The sequence below is a fragment of the Oreochromis aureus genome, linkage group 1 (genome assembly GCF_013358895.1).
Source record: "Oreochromis aureus strain Israel breed Guangdong linkage group 1, ZZ_aureus, whole genome shotgun sequence".
Lineage (NCBI taxonomy): Eukaryota > Metazoa > Chordata > Actinopteri > Cichliformes > Cichlidae > Oreochromis > Oreochromis aureus.
In genome coordinates, this window is record NC_052942.1 from 9,413,230 (window position 1) to 9,432,275 (window position 19,046).

At 41.7% G+C, this 19,046-nt stretch overlaps 1 protein-coding gene across 4 annotated transcripts in view; it reads right to left on the reverse strand.

The window, feature by feature from the left end:
* The window catches only part of lrp4 (low density lipoprotein receptor-related protein 4), a 112,405-nt gene that overhangs the window by 56,592 nt on the left and 36,767 nt on the right, over positions 1-19,046 (reverse strand). For all 4 annotated transcript variants that reach the window (XM_039604092.1, XM_039604059.1, XM_039604015.1 and 1 more), the window contains exon 2: positions 6,193-6,339. In XM_039604092.1, the coding sequence (XP_039460026.1) occupies positions 6,193-6,339 (147 nt within the window). The remainder of the gene's footprint in view (positions 1-6,192; positions 6,340-19,046) is intronic.

Here is a 19,046-nt window from a genome sequence, read left to right on the forward strand (position 1 = left end):
GGGAAGAGAGGTCAGAGAAATTGAAAGCCTGATAAGATATGATGGAAGACAGAAAAATGAGTCAGACTGCAGCTGTTGGATGGGGTTTTTACAAAGGGAACGGTCGTAGTCAAAAGGTGAGCACGGCTCTATGCCAATCATATTCACTGTGAGAGAGGATAGTCACAGCAAGGCCTGATCACTTGAACATTAACAGGCTTGCAGCATGAAGCGCAGCAAAGAAGCCAATGTGGGAAAACGCTATTGTAACTGTCAGAAGATCAAAACTACAAGGATAACGTCAGGGTTACTAAAATAAAAAGAATAGCAGCTTTTCTGAAAGTTTTGGGAGCTTTTTGGTGTCATGTGCATTCAAGGTAATTGGCACATGGTTTGGTAGTCCATAAAGTGCTATGCAGAGCTTTCTAGGCCCATGTTTGCATGTTACAGCTGTGCACTGTCACCAATGGCCAATGTCTAAAATATTAACAACAACTAATGTGGGCAATCCTTGATTATGTTTATGCTGTTGTTAGCTGTTTAGTTTAGCCCCTGAAAAAATTGATAATATACAATGATGGTTTTGTTTTTTTCCTGCCATCATTTCCTTTTGTTTTCAAGCCTACTTTCCAAACAGTCAGCATTTGAGCTACACAAGGAGACATCCTAAATGGACAATTTGCTGATGGCTTTTGTACTGCACCAAGTGCATCTCTGTAGCCTCTGTGGGCACTGAATCCTTCTTTCTACCACAGGGCTGCACCTTTCTGGTCCCCTGCAAGAATATGACCCAATCTCTTTAATATCTCTTTAATCATTGCTCATGCTGCCTGTGTGCATGCTCAAAGTTTAAAACTCATCATAAATGTCATAATCTTTTTTATCTATTTTTTATCTCTTTCTGAATTCCTAGATTAAAGTTTGAAAACTTAAAAGCAGAATTAAATAAGAAATGTAAAAACATGGACACAGTTTTAGCAATTATTACATTCAAACTGAACAGAATCATCCAAGGACATGATCTTGCATGACAATTCATTGAGTTTGATGAGAATTGTGAAAACATGAAAATCCACTTTGACATATTTTCACAGTTCACACCACACACTTATTCTTCATTCTACATAAACTTTATGTACTTTTTCACACAAAGTGCAACTCTTCCCCTCACTTCTTGACACAAGAGTTTCAGTGAGGTAGTGAGGGGATTTATGAAGAGAGCAGTAGGAAGTTTAGGTGAACACGCTGACCTCAACACGAGGCAAGCGTCATTCTTTTCAGATATTATGATGTCCTTCCTCTTTATTCACTTTCTGCTTCAGTTTGCCCTCATCTCACTCTGAAAACCTTTAACACAATAAGCCCTTACAGCCCTTTCCATAGGAACCATACTCACAAAGTATGCCCTTCCTTCTCTTGTGTGATTTCATGGATGTGAAACAGAGTGCCAAGAACACAAACATATTCCTCCAATGGAGCAGCACTTCATGCTTCTTACAGGTCATACTTACACCCTGCAATCAAACATAGTAAATGTCCCTATGGTGCCACATTTAGACGAGCACACCCCCTGAGCTCAGACAGCTCTGTCAATGAAAGGATGGGGGTGTTATTAATTTGATTAAACGTCTGTGAGTTATGCCATCATTAAACTTCATCAAGGCTAATTAGTATCCTGGCATTGAGATGTGCGACCCACTAAAACACTCAACTAGACACCTCTGATGACACTGTCATAATAGTCACCCACTTTGAACATGTAACATAATCATGCTCAGTTATTAGTTACATTTTTAGTTAGTTTTACGATCATTTCTACACAATAGCTCAACATCATCCATGCAGATATTTTGTCTTTATTCTGAAGTTTGAGACACTAGCACAGACTTTAATTTACTGATCGCCACTTACAAACCTCTTAAACTTAGAGCTGAATAACTGTGGGTAAAATAAAGCAGTACAACTTCAGAGAGAGTGTCTCTTTTGATGTGGGCATTTGTACCAGACTGTCACTGCGAAAAAGTACCAAGGATGAAGTCCTCAACTTGATTTACCAGCTGATGTTCCAATTCTTAGATACTGCTATGAACTCTGGATAGTGGAACAGAAAAAGATTGTGTATGTCATATATTATGCAACCAATTCAGTATGCGACCAGATGTGAAATACAGACACAACCTTTCCATCTGTGAAAAACAGCCAGAAAACAGTCTTTGGAGAACATAATGAGGGACATGGCTTCTGGGACATGGCTGAGAAGATGAGAGGCAGGAGCTGTCTGGGTTACTTTAGTGGCTTTTTTTTTTTCTTTTTCTGGTACCTGACTGGTCGACTAGTGTATTTCTAATAATAGTTACAAATCCTGTTTAATGACTCCAAGTATCCAGATGCCAGTCAATGCCAGTATCCAAAGTGAATGAGTTACACAACAACTCACCCACTCAGAGCAGTTATAAAGGGGCAAACTATCCGTAGAGGTCAAAACCATTTCCTGTACCAGGTTGTAACTAAGCATTTTGTTTACTTGTAATGCCCCAACTTACAACTTAAAATAAGGCAAGTGAAGCAGCAAATCTTGTGAACTCACTGGTACAACTTGAGAAGTGTTGTTATAAAAAAGGGGAAATTTATGATAACCTCCGCTCCCCAGTGTGATCCAGTATAAACAGGCGAAAGTAATGGTAGGTGAAGAGGAGAACCCATAGCTGTAAAGTCAATTTCCTTCTCACCTTCATGCAACAGCAGCTCCTTCAGACTAAAGTTACAGCACTGACATTCACAACTCCACATATTTTATCCAACACACAGACACACACACACACACACACACACGCACGCACGCACGCATACAACCACAACAAGGACTTTTACATGCTCCTCTTAGTCCCCCGTGTTCCCCTCTGCTCTCTCTTTGGTCTCTGTGCAGCTATGAAACTTTATCTGGGGGAACACAAGCGCAAGGCACACACACACACACTCACGCATGCACACACACACACACAAAAACAGCCACAGCTGCACTGCAGTTTCCACATGATCCCCACATTGTAATTAGATCAGACGTTTACACAGATAGCTTCATAGGCACAGTCCACTAGGCCACTTTGCCTCTGCTCCCATCTTCATGAGTTTCTCACACACACACACACACACACACACACACACACACACACACACACACACACACACACACACACACACACACACACACACACACACACACACACACACACACACACACACACACACACACACACACACACACACACACACACACACACACACACACACACAGAGATTCCTCCAGCATGATTCAGGAGAACGCTGCTTTGTCTGGAAATTGCTGAGAAATTAGTTACAACACAAACTATAATGCAACAATTCTGCAGGGAGCACAATGTATCTTTCTGTGTTTATCTGTGTGGCTACTGTCGTTCTGGATTCTCACGGTCACACACACACACACACACACACACCTGCAGATCAAGCACAGTCGAGAAAACCAACTCTTTGCTGTGTTTGGAAAATAAAAACATAAAAATTTCTCTTCTCAGTTTTACGATCCATTTCCCTTAATCCAATCAGTCTAATAGAGGCAGGGTTACATGACACAAGAACACAAACACACATGCAAACACTTGCTTCTAAGTGACCTGCACTGTGGGGGTTTTCAGCCACACAAAAATATGTTATTACATTTCAAAAAGTAGTTGAAATCTTCCTTTACTTGAGAAAATGCATAATTTAGTTAGCAGAACAATAATCTAAGAACTGGAAGACACTCTAAGACAAATATGCTCTTTATCTGAGGGAGTGAGTGTAAGCGCCTGTCTCTGATGAATGTACTCTGGTCTGATATTTGGAAATACAGATCAGATTTCAATAAAGATGAAGCAATAAATTTAATGTCAGAATTTGGGAGTTGTGATCGCTTAAAGCTGTAAGACTTGAGGTGCCGGTGCAGACGCAGCCAACCAGGACGCATTCTTGTTAACACAACTCATCAACTGTGTGTTATTTCAACGTGTTCATTTAAGTAGACAACTTTCCATGGATGTATGCGTTTCTTCCAGTTTCAAGCAGTTTGGACCAGTCGTATCGGCCTCAGCTGCTAGAGAAACTGAAGCAGGCTGAGCAGAGGTGCTAAATAAACTACAAATAGACCTAAACTGACAAAGAAGGAACTTACACACAAAGAAGGAGAAAATAGTATCATTGTAGGGTCTTTACCTTGCAGTGTAAATTTTGTTGTTGCCATTTGGTGGTATAGAAATAAATTAGTGGCTATCCCAGCCGACATAGGTAGGCGTGGTACACCCTGGACAAGGTCACTAGTCTGTTGCAGTGCTAACACAACATGACTTAAGTATAAGTCTACTAATTGTTAAGACTTGTTGCAGTGCCAAGGAGAAAATAGATTCTAAATATTATAAAGTATTCAGTACTTTTAAACTATAAATACAGGGATACATCAAGGGAAAAAAGTGATACTTTGTTTTATGATTTGTAGTCCTCGCTGCTGAAAAACTGAACTGCATTAAGTTGATATGTGATGTGATCATTGATCTAGTTGATACAGTAGCAAGAAGAAGCGGTGCGTTTGCTTGACAGTACCTACGGTTTTTAATGGCTGACTACTACAACAATACAAAATCTATATGATATGAGAATTGCGATTATGATATTGACTGGAGTGAATCCAAGAGAGCCAGCGTGGAACTACAGAGCGGTGGAGCAGAGGATCGATCAGACAGTACTAATGGATTAGAAAGGTCCAGCTAGATGCTCTGATATCTGTCAGCTGCTTCCATGCGTCTCCTTAAATAAGTAAGAAGACGCAGATCAATACACGGCAATCTGACACACTGAATATTCAGCTGGCCAGAGATCAATAACTCTTTGCATCCCCTCTCCCAACCTCTAACTAGCTTAATATGACAGAGGAAGACTGATGGAGAAAGCATATCAGCACATACACAAACACAACCACGCAGCTCTAAAGGAGGTTGGGGAAGTGTCAAATAAAAGGGCAGCTTGCTTTTTTCCGCTGTGAGCAGGCGAGGAGAAAGAAAAAAAGAAGACTCGCATTGACATTTCACACCGATACACCGGTGTTTAAAAAAAGAAAAAATGCTGTGGAGATCTCCTCCACTTGACAAACTGACATGCTCTACAAGAGAATACTCCTGTCTGCCTCAGCTGCCAAGACTTCCCCTCCAGCCAAACTTCATCTGTTGCCAAAAGTCACTCAAGCATTTTTCTGCACGGGGCATACACCAAGCAGAGCGTCTAGCTCACAAGTACTACCCCACCTGACCAGTGACCCATTCACTGTTTCACCGGGTGATGATGGGATCCATATGGGTTCAATTACAGATTTTTTTTTTTTTTTACTTTTTATGGAGGGAAAAAAAACCTCTGCCTGAGAACATTTCTACATTTATAGCAAAATTCAGAAGTCATCCAGTTACGTGAAATTAGTGCCAGAGACCTGCCAAGAAGTCTTGGCTAAGTGATGGGACTTTAATGCCTTGCTCATGGGGCTCATGCATAATATTCAGTCGGGAATAGCTTTACTCTTTAGAACCGCATCTGGCATGCTGGTTGATGTAACAGCTTAGAAAATTGATCTAGATTTAAATCAAACCTTTAAAAGGGAAATTACATTACAACAAATTACGTAAATACAAGTTCATTACAATGGAAAAAAGAAATGTTTTCAAAAAAGTATCAAAAATGTTCAAGTGCTCAAAGTATTGAGAATGCCTTTTTATTTCAATTAATTTAATAATTAGGTAAAAATCTTCTTCAGATGCTTGTTAAGATTTCAGAAGTTTGGCTACCTAAGGAAATCGTTTGAGGAAAAAACATTTCATGTTAAGTAAAAAAAAAATAACACAGGCTTAAATTAAAAACCGACAGATTGTATAAAATATATTTTGGCAAATTTTACAGTGTCTTTGAAATGAGAAACTCAGAGGGACACACTTGGATTACTTTCACAGGCGACTCGAGTGCTTTGACTTCAATGCCTCCTCATCAACAACCACATGCCAATAAGTGAGGTGAGTTTAACACGGTCATTGAGTCTTTATGCGATTTTCTTTATCTGTTTTTTTTCCTCCTCATGGTAGATGAATGAGCAGAGAGAGAAAAGAGAAAGCGAGGATGATACCAAAAGCAAAAAAAATAAAGTGAGAAACAAAGACTCACTGCATCCGTCCTCGTCACTGTGATCCCCGCAATCGTTGTCTCCGTCACACTGCCACTGGGCCGGGATGCAGGTACACTCCCCGAATGCACTGACTGCACACGTAAAGTGGTTCCTCCCACATGAGCACTCAGTGCTGCCCTGAACTCCTGCACACACACACACACACACACACACACACACACACACACACACACACACACACACACACACACACACACACACACACACACACACACACACACACACACACACACACACACACACACACACACACACACACACACACACACACACACACACACACACACACACACACAGGAAGAGAAGATTAGAGCTTATCACACATGCTCAGGTTAACTCAGGCACTGGAATTCATATTACCACAAAATGATTCTGCCAGTTATACATAATAATTGTAAAGTATTGAGACAGGGACTTTTATCCCTGCCTGTGACCTCCTGCTTTGTTTCTCACTTTAATCTTGACACTCCTCAGCTGCTCCCTGCTTAGTATGTTGGATAAAAGCCTGAATGCCACAGTATTGTGTTAGAAACAAAAACACTTTCTTTCACTTTAATGTAATTGTCTGTTTCATAACTCTCAAACAGTAAACTTTAACAGTAAACCCAGTAAACTGGGACTCTGAATAGATTCAGTATAACCTTGCTTCTGAATTTTTTGCTCCGATATCTGTCATATCTGTCAAATCTCAAATTTTACAGAGTGATCGAAAGGCCGTGCTGCTCATGTAAAAAGACGCTCCTTAGCTACAGAAACAACAGAAGCACATCAGCACCTTGGTACACACATACAGCAATGGCTGTTGTTTTTAGTGTTTTTAATATCCTTGATTTGGAAAAGGTTTCACATGTAAATCTTTAGTCCTTCCTCTCTCAAACCACTTTGATATAGAATAAAGTAAAATAAGCTAAAAGGGTTGTGTCATATCAGGTCAGCGAGGCCAAGCATCTCAAAGACTTTCAGCTCCCAAAATGACAGAGCAATTAAACTTTTCAAGGATGTGTGATAGTGCATTTGAAAAGCTGAGAACATCTCCTTTCAACGCACATGCCCTACTGAAATATCTAAGCTGTGTGGCGATGCAGAGGCCGCGTGTTGCTTTCAGTTTATAACCCTAACTGGGCTTAATATGCGGGAGCGGGTCTCGGGGAGTAAAGTCTACACTGTTAAGTTTAAAGTGAATTACACAACAACAAAACAAGCTATGATACACAGAAAGTCTGACTCATTTTAGCTCCTGAGAGCGATAAGGTTTAGAACATTTGTATGTGTATGTGTACACATGTCCTGTGGTGTTTCCAACTGAAATCCTCTGCAATAAGTAGGATGGGTGTCTTTTAAAAGCATCAGCAAGTGACTGATTGAGTAAATTTTCCCCTGAAGTTTCTTCCTCAAAAAAAAAAAAAAAAAAAAAAAAAAAAAAAAAAACCCTGACAGTGAAATATGCATTGTTGTTGGACTGTACTGACACTAATGATTAACAAAGTGATTGATGAGTTTTGTGTGTTAAAAACTGATAATTTAGTCAGTTTACTCATCTGATAGAAAAATCACTAAGATGTGACTAAAGACTGAAGTTTATTATTTTTAGGTTTTTCTTTTTAGGTCGACTATCAGTGAAATGAGCACATTCTGAAATATTGAATCCTCATCCAGTTGACTGAGACAGCCTTCCAGTGTTTATGGCCAATCTCTTGGCCATAAAGTTACACTTTTACTGTTACAAAACATATGCTGTAAAAAGAGTAATAAATAAATATACAAATAACATACAAGAAATGTAAATGTGAAATTTACATTTCTATTTAGAACACAATTGAACACGGTACTATAATACCAAGCTAACGTGTAGCATTACAGTATAATACTGTGGTTTTTCTCTCAAGTCAGAGTTGAGTCTCCATCTTCAGTGCACCCATTATTCAAATTACACAAAACATTTAAAAGAGCAGGGAACAACATTATAGCAAACCAAGCAGGCGGTTGCTTCGATTGTGGAAACTTTCACACTGCTGAGTGCAAAAAAGTTTTGCACCTTTTTGCGAAAAAGATGCAAACGTTATACTTAATAATTTACTCATCAATATTTTTTTTTCCAGTTACGTGGTATTTAGCTAGCTTACATTTAGCTAGCATTTTTCCAGCATGACCCGTACAGCAATTTATCACAGAAGCCAGTTTATTTTTAGGGTGGTTACTGCAATGTTGTATACACCAGTGGTCCCACACACGAGTCAAACAGAATGTCAAAGCTTGTATCTTGTGGCAGTCCAAGAAGGAAAAAGAATTATATTTACGGTACACTGAATGTAGACATGCCGATTCAGAATGTTGTTAAGCACGGGAATAGGTGTTTTTATTAATATAGCCCTACAGGAATTAAAATATTACATAGTAATAATATTTTTATAAAAAAACATTACAAATACTAAAATAACAATACAGTAGTAAGCAGATGACGGTATCATACTGTAAACCTCAGAATCTACAAGTAAACTACAAAATAACCAATAAAATCTAAACTGAACTTTAAAAAAGCAAAGAAAATTTTGATCTATAAAACATCTTCAATTTATCTCTGCTGCAACACAATTGATTGATTAGATGCATCAAATATAAATATCAGTTACTAGCCTTTTATGTCATACACTGGGCATCTGTATACCAATAAACACTGGGTTTGATTTACTACCACAAAAAAGGAAAAAAAAGGAAGAAAAAAAAAAAGACACCACATCTTTAGACACATCACAGCAAACCATAACCAGGGGAAGAAATAAATAAAGGTTTCCCATTTTGCTCTCACTTTGAAGCCCATTAATGGCCATCTGTGTGTGTGTATGTTTGTGTGCGCGCGTGCGTGCGTGTGTGTATGTTTGCGTGTGTGTATGTTTGCGTGTGTGTGTGTGTGTGTGTGTGTGTGTGTGTGTGTGTGTGTGTGTGTGTGTGTGTGTGTGTGTGTGTATGTTTGCGCGCACGTGTGTGTGTGTGTGTGTGTGTGTGTGTACGTTTGCGTGTGTGTGTACGTGTACGTGTGTGTGTGTGTACACACGTCTGTTTTGCTGAATCTGGCCTGCCGCAACAAACCCAAAGTTTCTTGGAGCACGCATACGAATGTGTGTGCGTATGTGTGTGTGTGGTTCCTGGCCTCCTCACAAAGGCATCAGTCAACCCAGGAGGGCCTGGCAGAGAGAGCTCAGTAACCTTCAGATCCCTCCCACAGCACTAAATTAATGGCCCCTTTCTTTTCATTTCCCTCTCTCCCTTTCTTTCTCCTCATTCTTGTCTTTCCATCATCTCCTCTTCACACTTTCCCCTCAGATACCTCCATTATTCCCCTCCTCTTCCTTACCCTCTACTAGACAACTCTTCATTTACATTCCATCTTTAAATTTGTTTTCATTTTCATAAATGCTCTATAATTCCTACAGTCCCCAGACCCTAGGAAGTGGGACATTTACTCTTAGAAAAAGACAGAGTCATCAAAGACAGACTACCTGTCTGTTGGACAGACTGAGGTCTGAAACTCCCCGTGCTAAACTTTTCAGGTTGACACAGACCGCTTATATTGGCTTTGTAGCCTTAAGCTTATGCGTATTTTACTCAGATGTGAGTGTGGGCTTGCACTGAGCTAAATTAAAGTGTGCGAGCTAGAGCAGAAGTCTTGTCAACATGAAGCCACATCACAGGCCGCGCATTTGTCAAACATACTTTAAAAAGCATAGGTCACTGGCTTCAACCACAGCCTAAGAAACTTATTGACTATAGCAGGAAGCAATCAACCACACTGTCTTACACAGTCTCACATATTTCAGTGTCAAACTGGACAAAAACTGCCTGTAGACTGAAAGAGTTCTGGTGAAGGAAAGACTGTATCACATGTTCCTGTAATATAAGAGCCGTTGTTGTTACAATGTTGCCAACACTATGTCACAAACAAAAAGGCACACTGCTGAGGTGTAGCAAATGTGCTTTATGGTACTAATACCCTTGACACACAAAGCTATCAAACCAGAAAATCAGGTCATCAAATGTTCATCCTGTGAACTGATGTGAACATGGACCAAAATGGAAAAAATAAAATCTTAAGGGTTAAATGCCAGTAAATAAAGCAAACATTTGTGTAACCTTGTCACTGAAAGTAATCACAACTTTAAAACCAAAAATGTATGAAGCAAAGAAGATCCTGATGTTCCTCGATGAGGCTTATGATGACGGGTAAATGCTCGGTCAGAGGGCATACAAAAAGACATTTATACCGTCTATAATGAGAGGGTGAACCTAGCAGGAAAATAAAGAGGGAATCATCACCCCTAGATTGTTATGTAAGGCTGCAGACAAAAAAAAAAAAAGCTACACAACAAACACAAACACTATGCAGCAGCCAGGCCTAGCAGGCCGGTGCTTTCAAGAGCGCCAGCATGACAAGCCTCTGATGAATCACACAGATAGCAGATCACATGCTGGGCTGTTTTCTAAAGACAGAGGATCACTTTGAGTTGTAGGCACAAGTTTAGCAACAATACATCATCTGAATAAAGGCTGAGGAGCACGTACAGTATAATCACCTGAACTGTGAGTTTGGAAAACTGATAGCAACAGGTTTCAGACACAAAAAGCTCCACGAGCAGTATCAACAGTCTTTTAGGGAAATTCCTTGATATTATCAAACTTGTAGACTTTCAAAAGGTTTCCAACAAAGAGAATCTGGATTGTGACTGTGATTGTGTGGGTGATTGTGAGTGTGTGTGTGTAGCAGAAGCTTTGCTTTGTTTAGTGTTACTCAAGGATAGACGTTGGTCTAAATGTACATGTAGATGTTTTTAAGCTATATCCCACTCTGTGGATTGGTTTGACAGTCATTTTTGAGCAGTGACACAGATAATTAATCTCTCCCATTACCTGCTGCTGGTAGAGCCCAGTGTGTGAGTTGTGACTCAGGAAAGAAAAAAAAAAAAAAAAACCTCAGGCAGAGAAAAAGAAACCAAAGACCACCAAAGATCCTCCACTGCCGGTCACTATGGCCTTAAACTGTCTAAACAGGCCTGGTATGGAACAAGACAGGTGGTCCCCAAAAAGGTAAACACAGACGAAATCCCACAAACCAACGTGGATGCTTAAACCCAGACCCACCTACTGCATGGACCGAGCCGGAAGCTGGGGTGGCGCGAGAGCCTCAGATCTAACCAGGTGGTATATTCAAGCTATGTTTCACCATTTTACAATTTGCTGTTGTTAAATAGCTCAATGACGAGTGTGAAGAGTTGAAGAGAGAGCAGTTGGGCCAAAACACACAATGGTAACTCTGGCCTGGAGAGCGGGTGGCCGCATGCTTTGAACATTGTCAAAAGGCTGCCAGTTAATTAGGCGTGGACCTCCCTGGAGTCTACCTGGAGGGTCGCAGCAGCATCTTTTTTGCAGTGCGCAAGTGCGTGGCTGTAAAAAAGTGACAAGCAGGAAATTGGGTTTGGGCAGAGGGATGGGGGTTGGCGGGGGTGAATCATCTGATGCAGAGTATAGGAGGGAAGCGCACAAGGAAGGAGTCGGGCCTTTTGTGTGCGTCTTCTGTTCTTCCTGCCACCCTTCGGCTGCCGGTGCCGAGCTGTAAAAGCACAGCCTAAGAGAGAAACAGCTGCGACTCAGCGTGTCAGCAACTGTTCAGCCCGAACCATCCAAAACCGGCCACATTCATGCAGCACCGCGCAGCGCTGCACACTGAGAATGGACACAACTGGCGTCCCGGCTCGCTGTCAGCCAACAGCATCCAGCATTCGTCACTCCTCGCTGTGTGAGACTGCTGACAGAATGAGACGCCTGACTGCTCGCATACACGGAAAAGCTGTTCACCTGCAGTGGTTCTCATTCATGACTGACAGAGAACAAGAGAGCTGCGATGCTGTTTTGGCTTTCTGAGGCAGACAAACTTCATTATCAGTATATTCGGATTTTCCTATGCCTAAATGACCCATCCTTAGTACACAGTAATATTTCTGCAGTAAGCAATCTTTTTTCTAGGATATACAAGCTTATCCGAGTTTTAATTTCATCACATTTCAATCCCATCTTCAATTTAAATTGGCTTTATATCCCAATACAAAAGTGGCTGAAAGAACATAAATCAAATTTACACGCTCTACAGATTCAACCAGATGGTTATTACCTTTAAAAGAAAAAAAAATCTGAATGTCTATAATTTGATAATCTTTGAATGAGAGCAGAAAAGTAATATTTGCTGCTAGAAAGCGTTGTTTTTTTCCCACCTTTCTGCAAAAGGAAAGCTTCTTCAGTACAACAGATGTCTGCGTAACACCCCTTAACTGCTCGACCAATCAATTTAGTTTCTTCCTCCCCATGTGATGATAGTAAATCAGATAACGGCTGCCCTTTCAGCTCCGCTTTGGTCTCGTCCACTTTTCTGGCTATCTGGTAGCTTTCCGTCGTCTGGTCTGGGACAGGTGGCTCATACTTTTTGTTTTCTACGGCCGCTGCTGAAAACACGGCTGATGACAGCGGTGAAACTGAACCGCACATTAAATGGCCCGTAAAACCAAAACAATATGCTTAAAAAGTTCAAAATGGTCCATAAAGACTTGATGATCATTCTCAGAGGATTTATTACCTTTCAGTTTTTAGACTCATAGAAAGAAATCGATTAGTGGTGCATTTATGAATATAAACTGCGTACCTCAGGCTATGAGCCCTTTCTTGTGATCTGGAGCGCTCTCTTTCATGGCATATGGAAGCTGTAAAGCTGCTACCAACACTCAAGGAACACATTCACTGAATTCTCTGTGGTCACCATGGCTCTGGGTTATGCTGACCTGGCTTCATGATGCCAAACAGCTCATCATGCCTGCCAGTACCTCTCCTTAACATCGGCTCATCTCCACCTACTAATTTGCCGACTGTAGGTCAGACCGCCCTGATGTGGCGAGCCGTAACCACAGCAACACATGTTGAACCGTGCTAGGGAAAGGAAAAAACAAGTGTGGGGAACAACATGTTTGAGAAGTCGTATATATGCAAAGCTTTATAAGCTTAAAATGCTGCCAACATCCAGTTTGTGCACTTGAGTACGTAAACAAAGTAGCAGACAAACAAGCTTAGAGCTGACGTCAAATCTTTCTGGACAACTCCATCATCACCAGCTCATCCTCCTGGTTTGCTCAGTAGTGCATAGAATACACACACACACACACACACACACGCGCGCACACACACACAGATAGGATGGACTGTCTGAAAACGAGGCAGTTGGTCCAGCAGCGGGGTTCTTTTCGCGCCTGCTCATCTCAGACTTTCATTAAAAACACCAGTCTTATCACACTGCAACTCTCAGTCACTTTTTTATAACATAACTCAGCAAGAGGGTGTGTGTGTGTGTGTGTGTGTACACTTAGCCAATCATTGCCTAATAACTACATGTCACCCAAAAGCATGTGGGTGGATACTGTCCTTTATTCCCTTAAAATGAACCAATTCAACTTAATGACACACACAGTGAACATTATCCTGTTGCCGGTGAAGTTTTATAAATTAAAGGCTATAGAGGGAAGCTGTGTACAGTACATTCACCCACAAACACACACACACACACACACACACACACACACACACACACACACACAATGTCATGCAAGGCCAGCCGGCAGTCTCCCTCTGAAGTCACTTCAAAGATAACTCTATCTTGGCCAGGGATGAGTGGACGGCCGCTGAACAGGCATGTGAGTGGACATGAGGTGGGGGAGGATACATGTAAGTTTGTTTTCTTCACTGAAAAAGAGAAAAGGAGATTTCCTTTTAAAGGGCGTGTGTGCAGTACTATACATTTCATTTTCTGAGGCTGAAACCCTACTCTGAGGACTCCGGCTGCTCGGCACTGCACTTATGTGGTTTGGGGTCCCAATAACTGTGTGCATGCGTACATGCGTATGTGTTATATACAGGATTTGAATGACTGAAGGATTCAGTGCAATAATCAAAGCGAAAACACTTGAAAAATCCATCAGGACAACCTCCATTTTCTTCACTGCAAAGATGTTTTTGAGGCTTGATGGGAAACCGGATGAGAGTTTCTCCACAAGGGTGACACACGTGTACTGAAAGGAGTTGACGGTGATAATGAAGCCGTTGCACAGAATGGTGGAAACACAGGCAAGGCAGAAGAAGAGCTGCAGGTCTGACAGTTGTAGGCCTGTGTGGGAGGACTCCTGTGGTGTTTTTATGAAGAGTGGGTGCGAAAGCAACAGTGTTGTGTGTGGAGTCATAGAGGAGGGCAAAGACACAGAGAGAAAATCTGGTTGGCTTGTTTAAAAGCAGCAGTGCGAACAATTCCGCTGAGATGAAAAGGTTGCACAAAAGAAAGGGCACTTGCAGTGCTTTCAAATAATTGAAACCATATAAAAAGATGCTCCTGTGGGAATAATAATCAATAATTGCTGACTGTCTCTCATTGGATGCCATCTCCACCAGCAGCTAGCGACAATAGTCTTTGTTCTCCTCTGCAGCCGGGGTCAGCTCTGAGGAACCCCTCGTGAAGTCGTTCAGCAGTTGCAATCCAAGCTGGTGCAGGTGGAGCACATCAAGTCAGAGGATGAGAGAAACTACAGTGAAGCAGTGAAGGGCCAAGGCTAGCTACATAGGAGCAACTGAACCTTCAAAATAAAAGTAAGAGGCAGTATCCACTAGTACAGCGGTACCCAACCCCCGGGCCTCGGACCGGTACCGGTCCGTGAGTCGTTTGGTACCGGGCCATGAGAGTTGAGGCTCAGGTGTGAAATGTATGTTTTTCAGGGTTTTTATCGGTTTTCAGCGTTATTTTGTTATCGTTTTTATCATTAACTCGGTTTTCCTGGTCTTTTCACGTGTGTTATGAATAAATCTTCTTTTTTTCGGTACCAGTACTAGTTTTATTTTGTTGTATTTATCCGCGACACCTTAAAGGCCGTTCCGTGAAAATATTGTCGGGCATAAACCAATCCGTGGCGCAAAAAAGGTTGGGGACCGCTGCACTAGTAGACCAATCATGCAGGTCTTCATTCTCAGAAAATTGGGGGTGGGGGGGGGTGGGGGAATCAATAATTTTCTGGCACTAAATGAAAAGTTTGGAGAAAAGGTTCAGCACAGTTTCTTGACTCTACAGATTAAAGAGCATCGCTGCAGTTAGAGTGAGAGCATAAAATCGTGTCATGGCTTTAGCACCGATAGGACTGTTTGAATGTGCGTGCGTCTGTGCATGTGTGCATGCATGTGTCGAGTCCGACAGTGTAAACACAGCAGAGCTCTGAGCTCTGTCTCTGGCTGTGAACGCTGCACTTGCTGGGTAATGTGCTGAGCTAGCACTTGGTGTCCAAGCCTGCTCTAATCCACAGATTGACTCTTTGGCCAACTGACATGCCCCCCTCTTCCCATCGTTACAACCCCCCCCCACACACACACACGCACAAAATTCAAACCATACTCACTCCAAACACCAAAATCCCCCAACAGGGGCCTCTGCCAGCGATTCACAGGTCACAGCATCGAATGAGCCCCTCTTTCCTTCCTGAGAAGAGTTCCATTTTCTAGCCAGGGTTCAATTTTTAATTTGCTTACGCTGTGTGAGTTATTCAAACTGGAATAGCCAGTATATATGTGGTTTTCCACTAATCATTATTTGTAGAGGTCCTCCCTACAGTCCTCTGAGCTGGCAGTATTACCAGTGTCCATTAGTCGATTCAACAGTTAATCAACTGAAATATTTTAATGATCATGGCTCCTGAGTACCCACAGCTTTATTCATTTTAAACTGGTAGCCTTCAAGCCATTGGCTGGCTGAAGAACTAGGGATTGATGGTTAAGAAAATAGTAACGCTTCTTCAGTACCACTTTCATAGCTCTCCTGACAAAGTTCAAAGATTGGACTCTGGCAGCGTGAGGAATTTTTCAGTACTATATTACATCTGTCAGGTGAAAAACAGTACACCAAGCTGTGAAACTCGCTAAATATTTGCGTAATGACAGCTGAAGCCAAGACGAGATAAGACCGGACGTCAGGGCCAATGTCTGCCCCTGAGGGGAACAGAATGACATCTGGCCAGTGCTGTTTTCATGGTGCATACTACGTGGTGTTACTACTCGAAACAAAATTTAACAGAATAATATATCTATACCAAAGTATGCAAACCTCAAAAAAAAACAAAAACAAAAAAACCCTGAAGCTAAAGCAAGTGATCCACTTTCCATGTTTCCAGCTGATAAAAGCAACAGACCCTACTTAGCTCAAATCAAAATAGCTGAACCCACTGCTGTAGGTAATCCAGAGTATAGGCAGAATATACTCAGATATGCAGAGAACGTAAACTGGCTGTCTAAAGTCTGAAAACTCTCAGCATAAGTTTTAAATTTTTTATTTCTGCTTGTATGCAACGAGATCACATCCAATCCAGTGGAGTCAGTTTCTTTGTGCTACACGAGTTGCCTGGAGAAAAACACCTGATCTTCACCCTTCTGTGCGACACCCCCAATTCATCAAATTGTACACGCAGATCATATTTTACCCATGCCCCATTTAATTCTGCCACTGCACACATCAGAGCACCTGAATAAATTACACATGTAGCCAGTGCCAGCTAATTTTGTCATCTGTACAAACATTCATTTGAGTTGTGTAACGCACCAAACAAGCACAGCGCTCTCTCGAACACACTTCAAGGCAGTGCCTCATGCCAGATCAGTATTAGCAGCTCAATTCTGTCCATGTCTGTGAATGTGAACTCACACTGAAGGGATAAGTGTAATAAGAGGAGATTATTCCATGTGGGCAAGCTGTAACTCACTTTATGGGCTTTGACTGGATGAGGAGAGCAGGCGCTGGGGTCCAGCTCTGTAATATCCAGTTATAAACTGACGCAGCATGAAGGGCTCCGCTAACCTCCCCCACACTGGCACCAGAGCCTCTATGATGTTAACATTTGGGATGTGGGGCAAAAATTGGGCTTGTAAAATTTCAGATTTCTGAGTGAGAGTTTGCCAGATTCCGTAAATTCACCTCTTTGTTTTCTACATCACTCCAGCGGTCGGCCATTAAAGTGAGCTGCTCTATTAGGAAGCTTCAAACAAAGACACACATGCAAAAGACACTTATTCCTGGGCAAGACTCAGTCTGGCAATCAAATCTCTATCTGATTACCAGTCATACTAGTCAACACAGATTTGAAAACAGCTGGACTTCCCCCCCCCTGCGCCAGCCAATGAAATCTCTAGTCATTAGTGAAATAAAGAGTTTACATTAAACTAGACAGACTAAGTAAAAATCATACTCTCACTAGGTAGTAGGGCTGCACAATTAATCGTTAGAAAATCGCGATCTCAATTCATACTTATGTGCGATCTCATTTCCAAATGACAAAGAGTTACAAAAAAAAAAAAGAAAAAAAAAAAGAGATGACGATAGTATTGTATTTTGATCCGGGACAGATGAAAACAAGCGCTCACTCTTCCTGCTCAACAAATGACAAGGGCGGAGCCTTATACCACGTGATACAGAAGCCAGCTGGCTGCTAAAATTGGCAGGGAAAAAACAACGTAGAGCACGTGAGAGATAACGAAGCTGTAAAGGCCAAGAAAGTGACAGGAGAAAATTCGTCCCGGTCAACCACCCAAACATCAATAACGGGAACCTTATACAGCGCTTCCCCATACCCGTCGAACTCCCGCAGGCACAAAGAAATTACGGAGGCTATCACTTATCACCTGGCTAAAGATATGGCTCAAATCAACACTGTGCAAAACGAGGGATTTAGGAAAATGATCAACACCCTAGACCAGGGGTCTGCAACCTTTTACACCCAAAGAGCCACTTGGATCCGGTTTCCACGCAAAAGAAAACTCTGGGAGCCGCAAATACTTTTTGACATCTAAAATGAAGATAACACTGTATATATTGTTTTTTACCTTTGTGCTTTGTGTGAACAACTAAGGTGTGTTGCTTATGAAATCCATGAAGTGCTACAGAGAAAATTACACTTTATTTACGTAGTTAACACATTTTGAACTCTTAAAGAAATATAACAAAAGGAAAGACACCCAGCTGAACTAAAATGATCCATGTTGTCAGCCGCCACCCTTATATCGCCTTTGGACTGTTGGAGCCTTGACCTGACTCTTAAAAAATAATTGGAAAAAAAAGCACTATGCTGCTGAAAAATGAAAAATAGATATTTGCAAAATTCTGCCTAAATATGTATTTTACCTGGTTAATGTGTGCGGCGGGCGTGGTTTGCAGCGCCGCTGCAGGGGAGTGGGACGCACCTGAGCGACACCCGCAATCACGCCGCCGCCGCCTTTACGTCTGCGCTATCTATGCTGTTGTGTTGTTGGTGGTGTATGTCGGGCTGTGAGCTGAAAAGCTACAGCCGGCTGTGGCGATACAGCAACCGTGTGTGAAAAGTGCTCAATAAAGAGATGCTCAAAAGCGTGTTCATGGAAACATCGTCGGGTCTGCCGTGATTTGTTTACAATGGGACTTTGCTCCTGAACCTCTGTGCACAGAGTCCGCAAATCGGGGCTATACGAAGTCAGTTTACTCACGGTGTTTGTCTTTAACATAGTTCACGGTGGAGAACAGCTGCTGACATAATGTGGATCCGAAGATCCGTAATTGGCCTATCTGGGGTTGAAAGTCTCGATAAATGCACGGCGTTTCGTAGGGTATACCGGCTTTCTGAGTGTGACTCTTATTTTGAGCGATGAAAAAATAATAGAATATAATTTTTATATTTCAAAATCACAACAATCTTCCAATTTAGAACTACGAGTTAAAAAGAACTAACATAGATAAAATACACTTCAG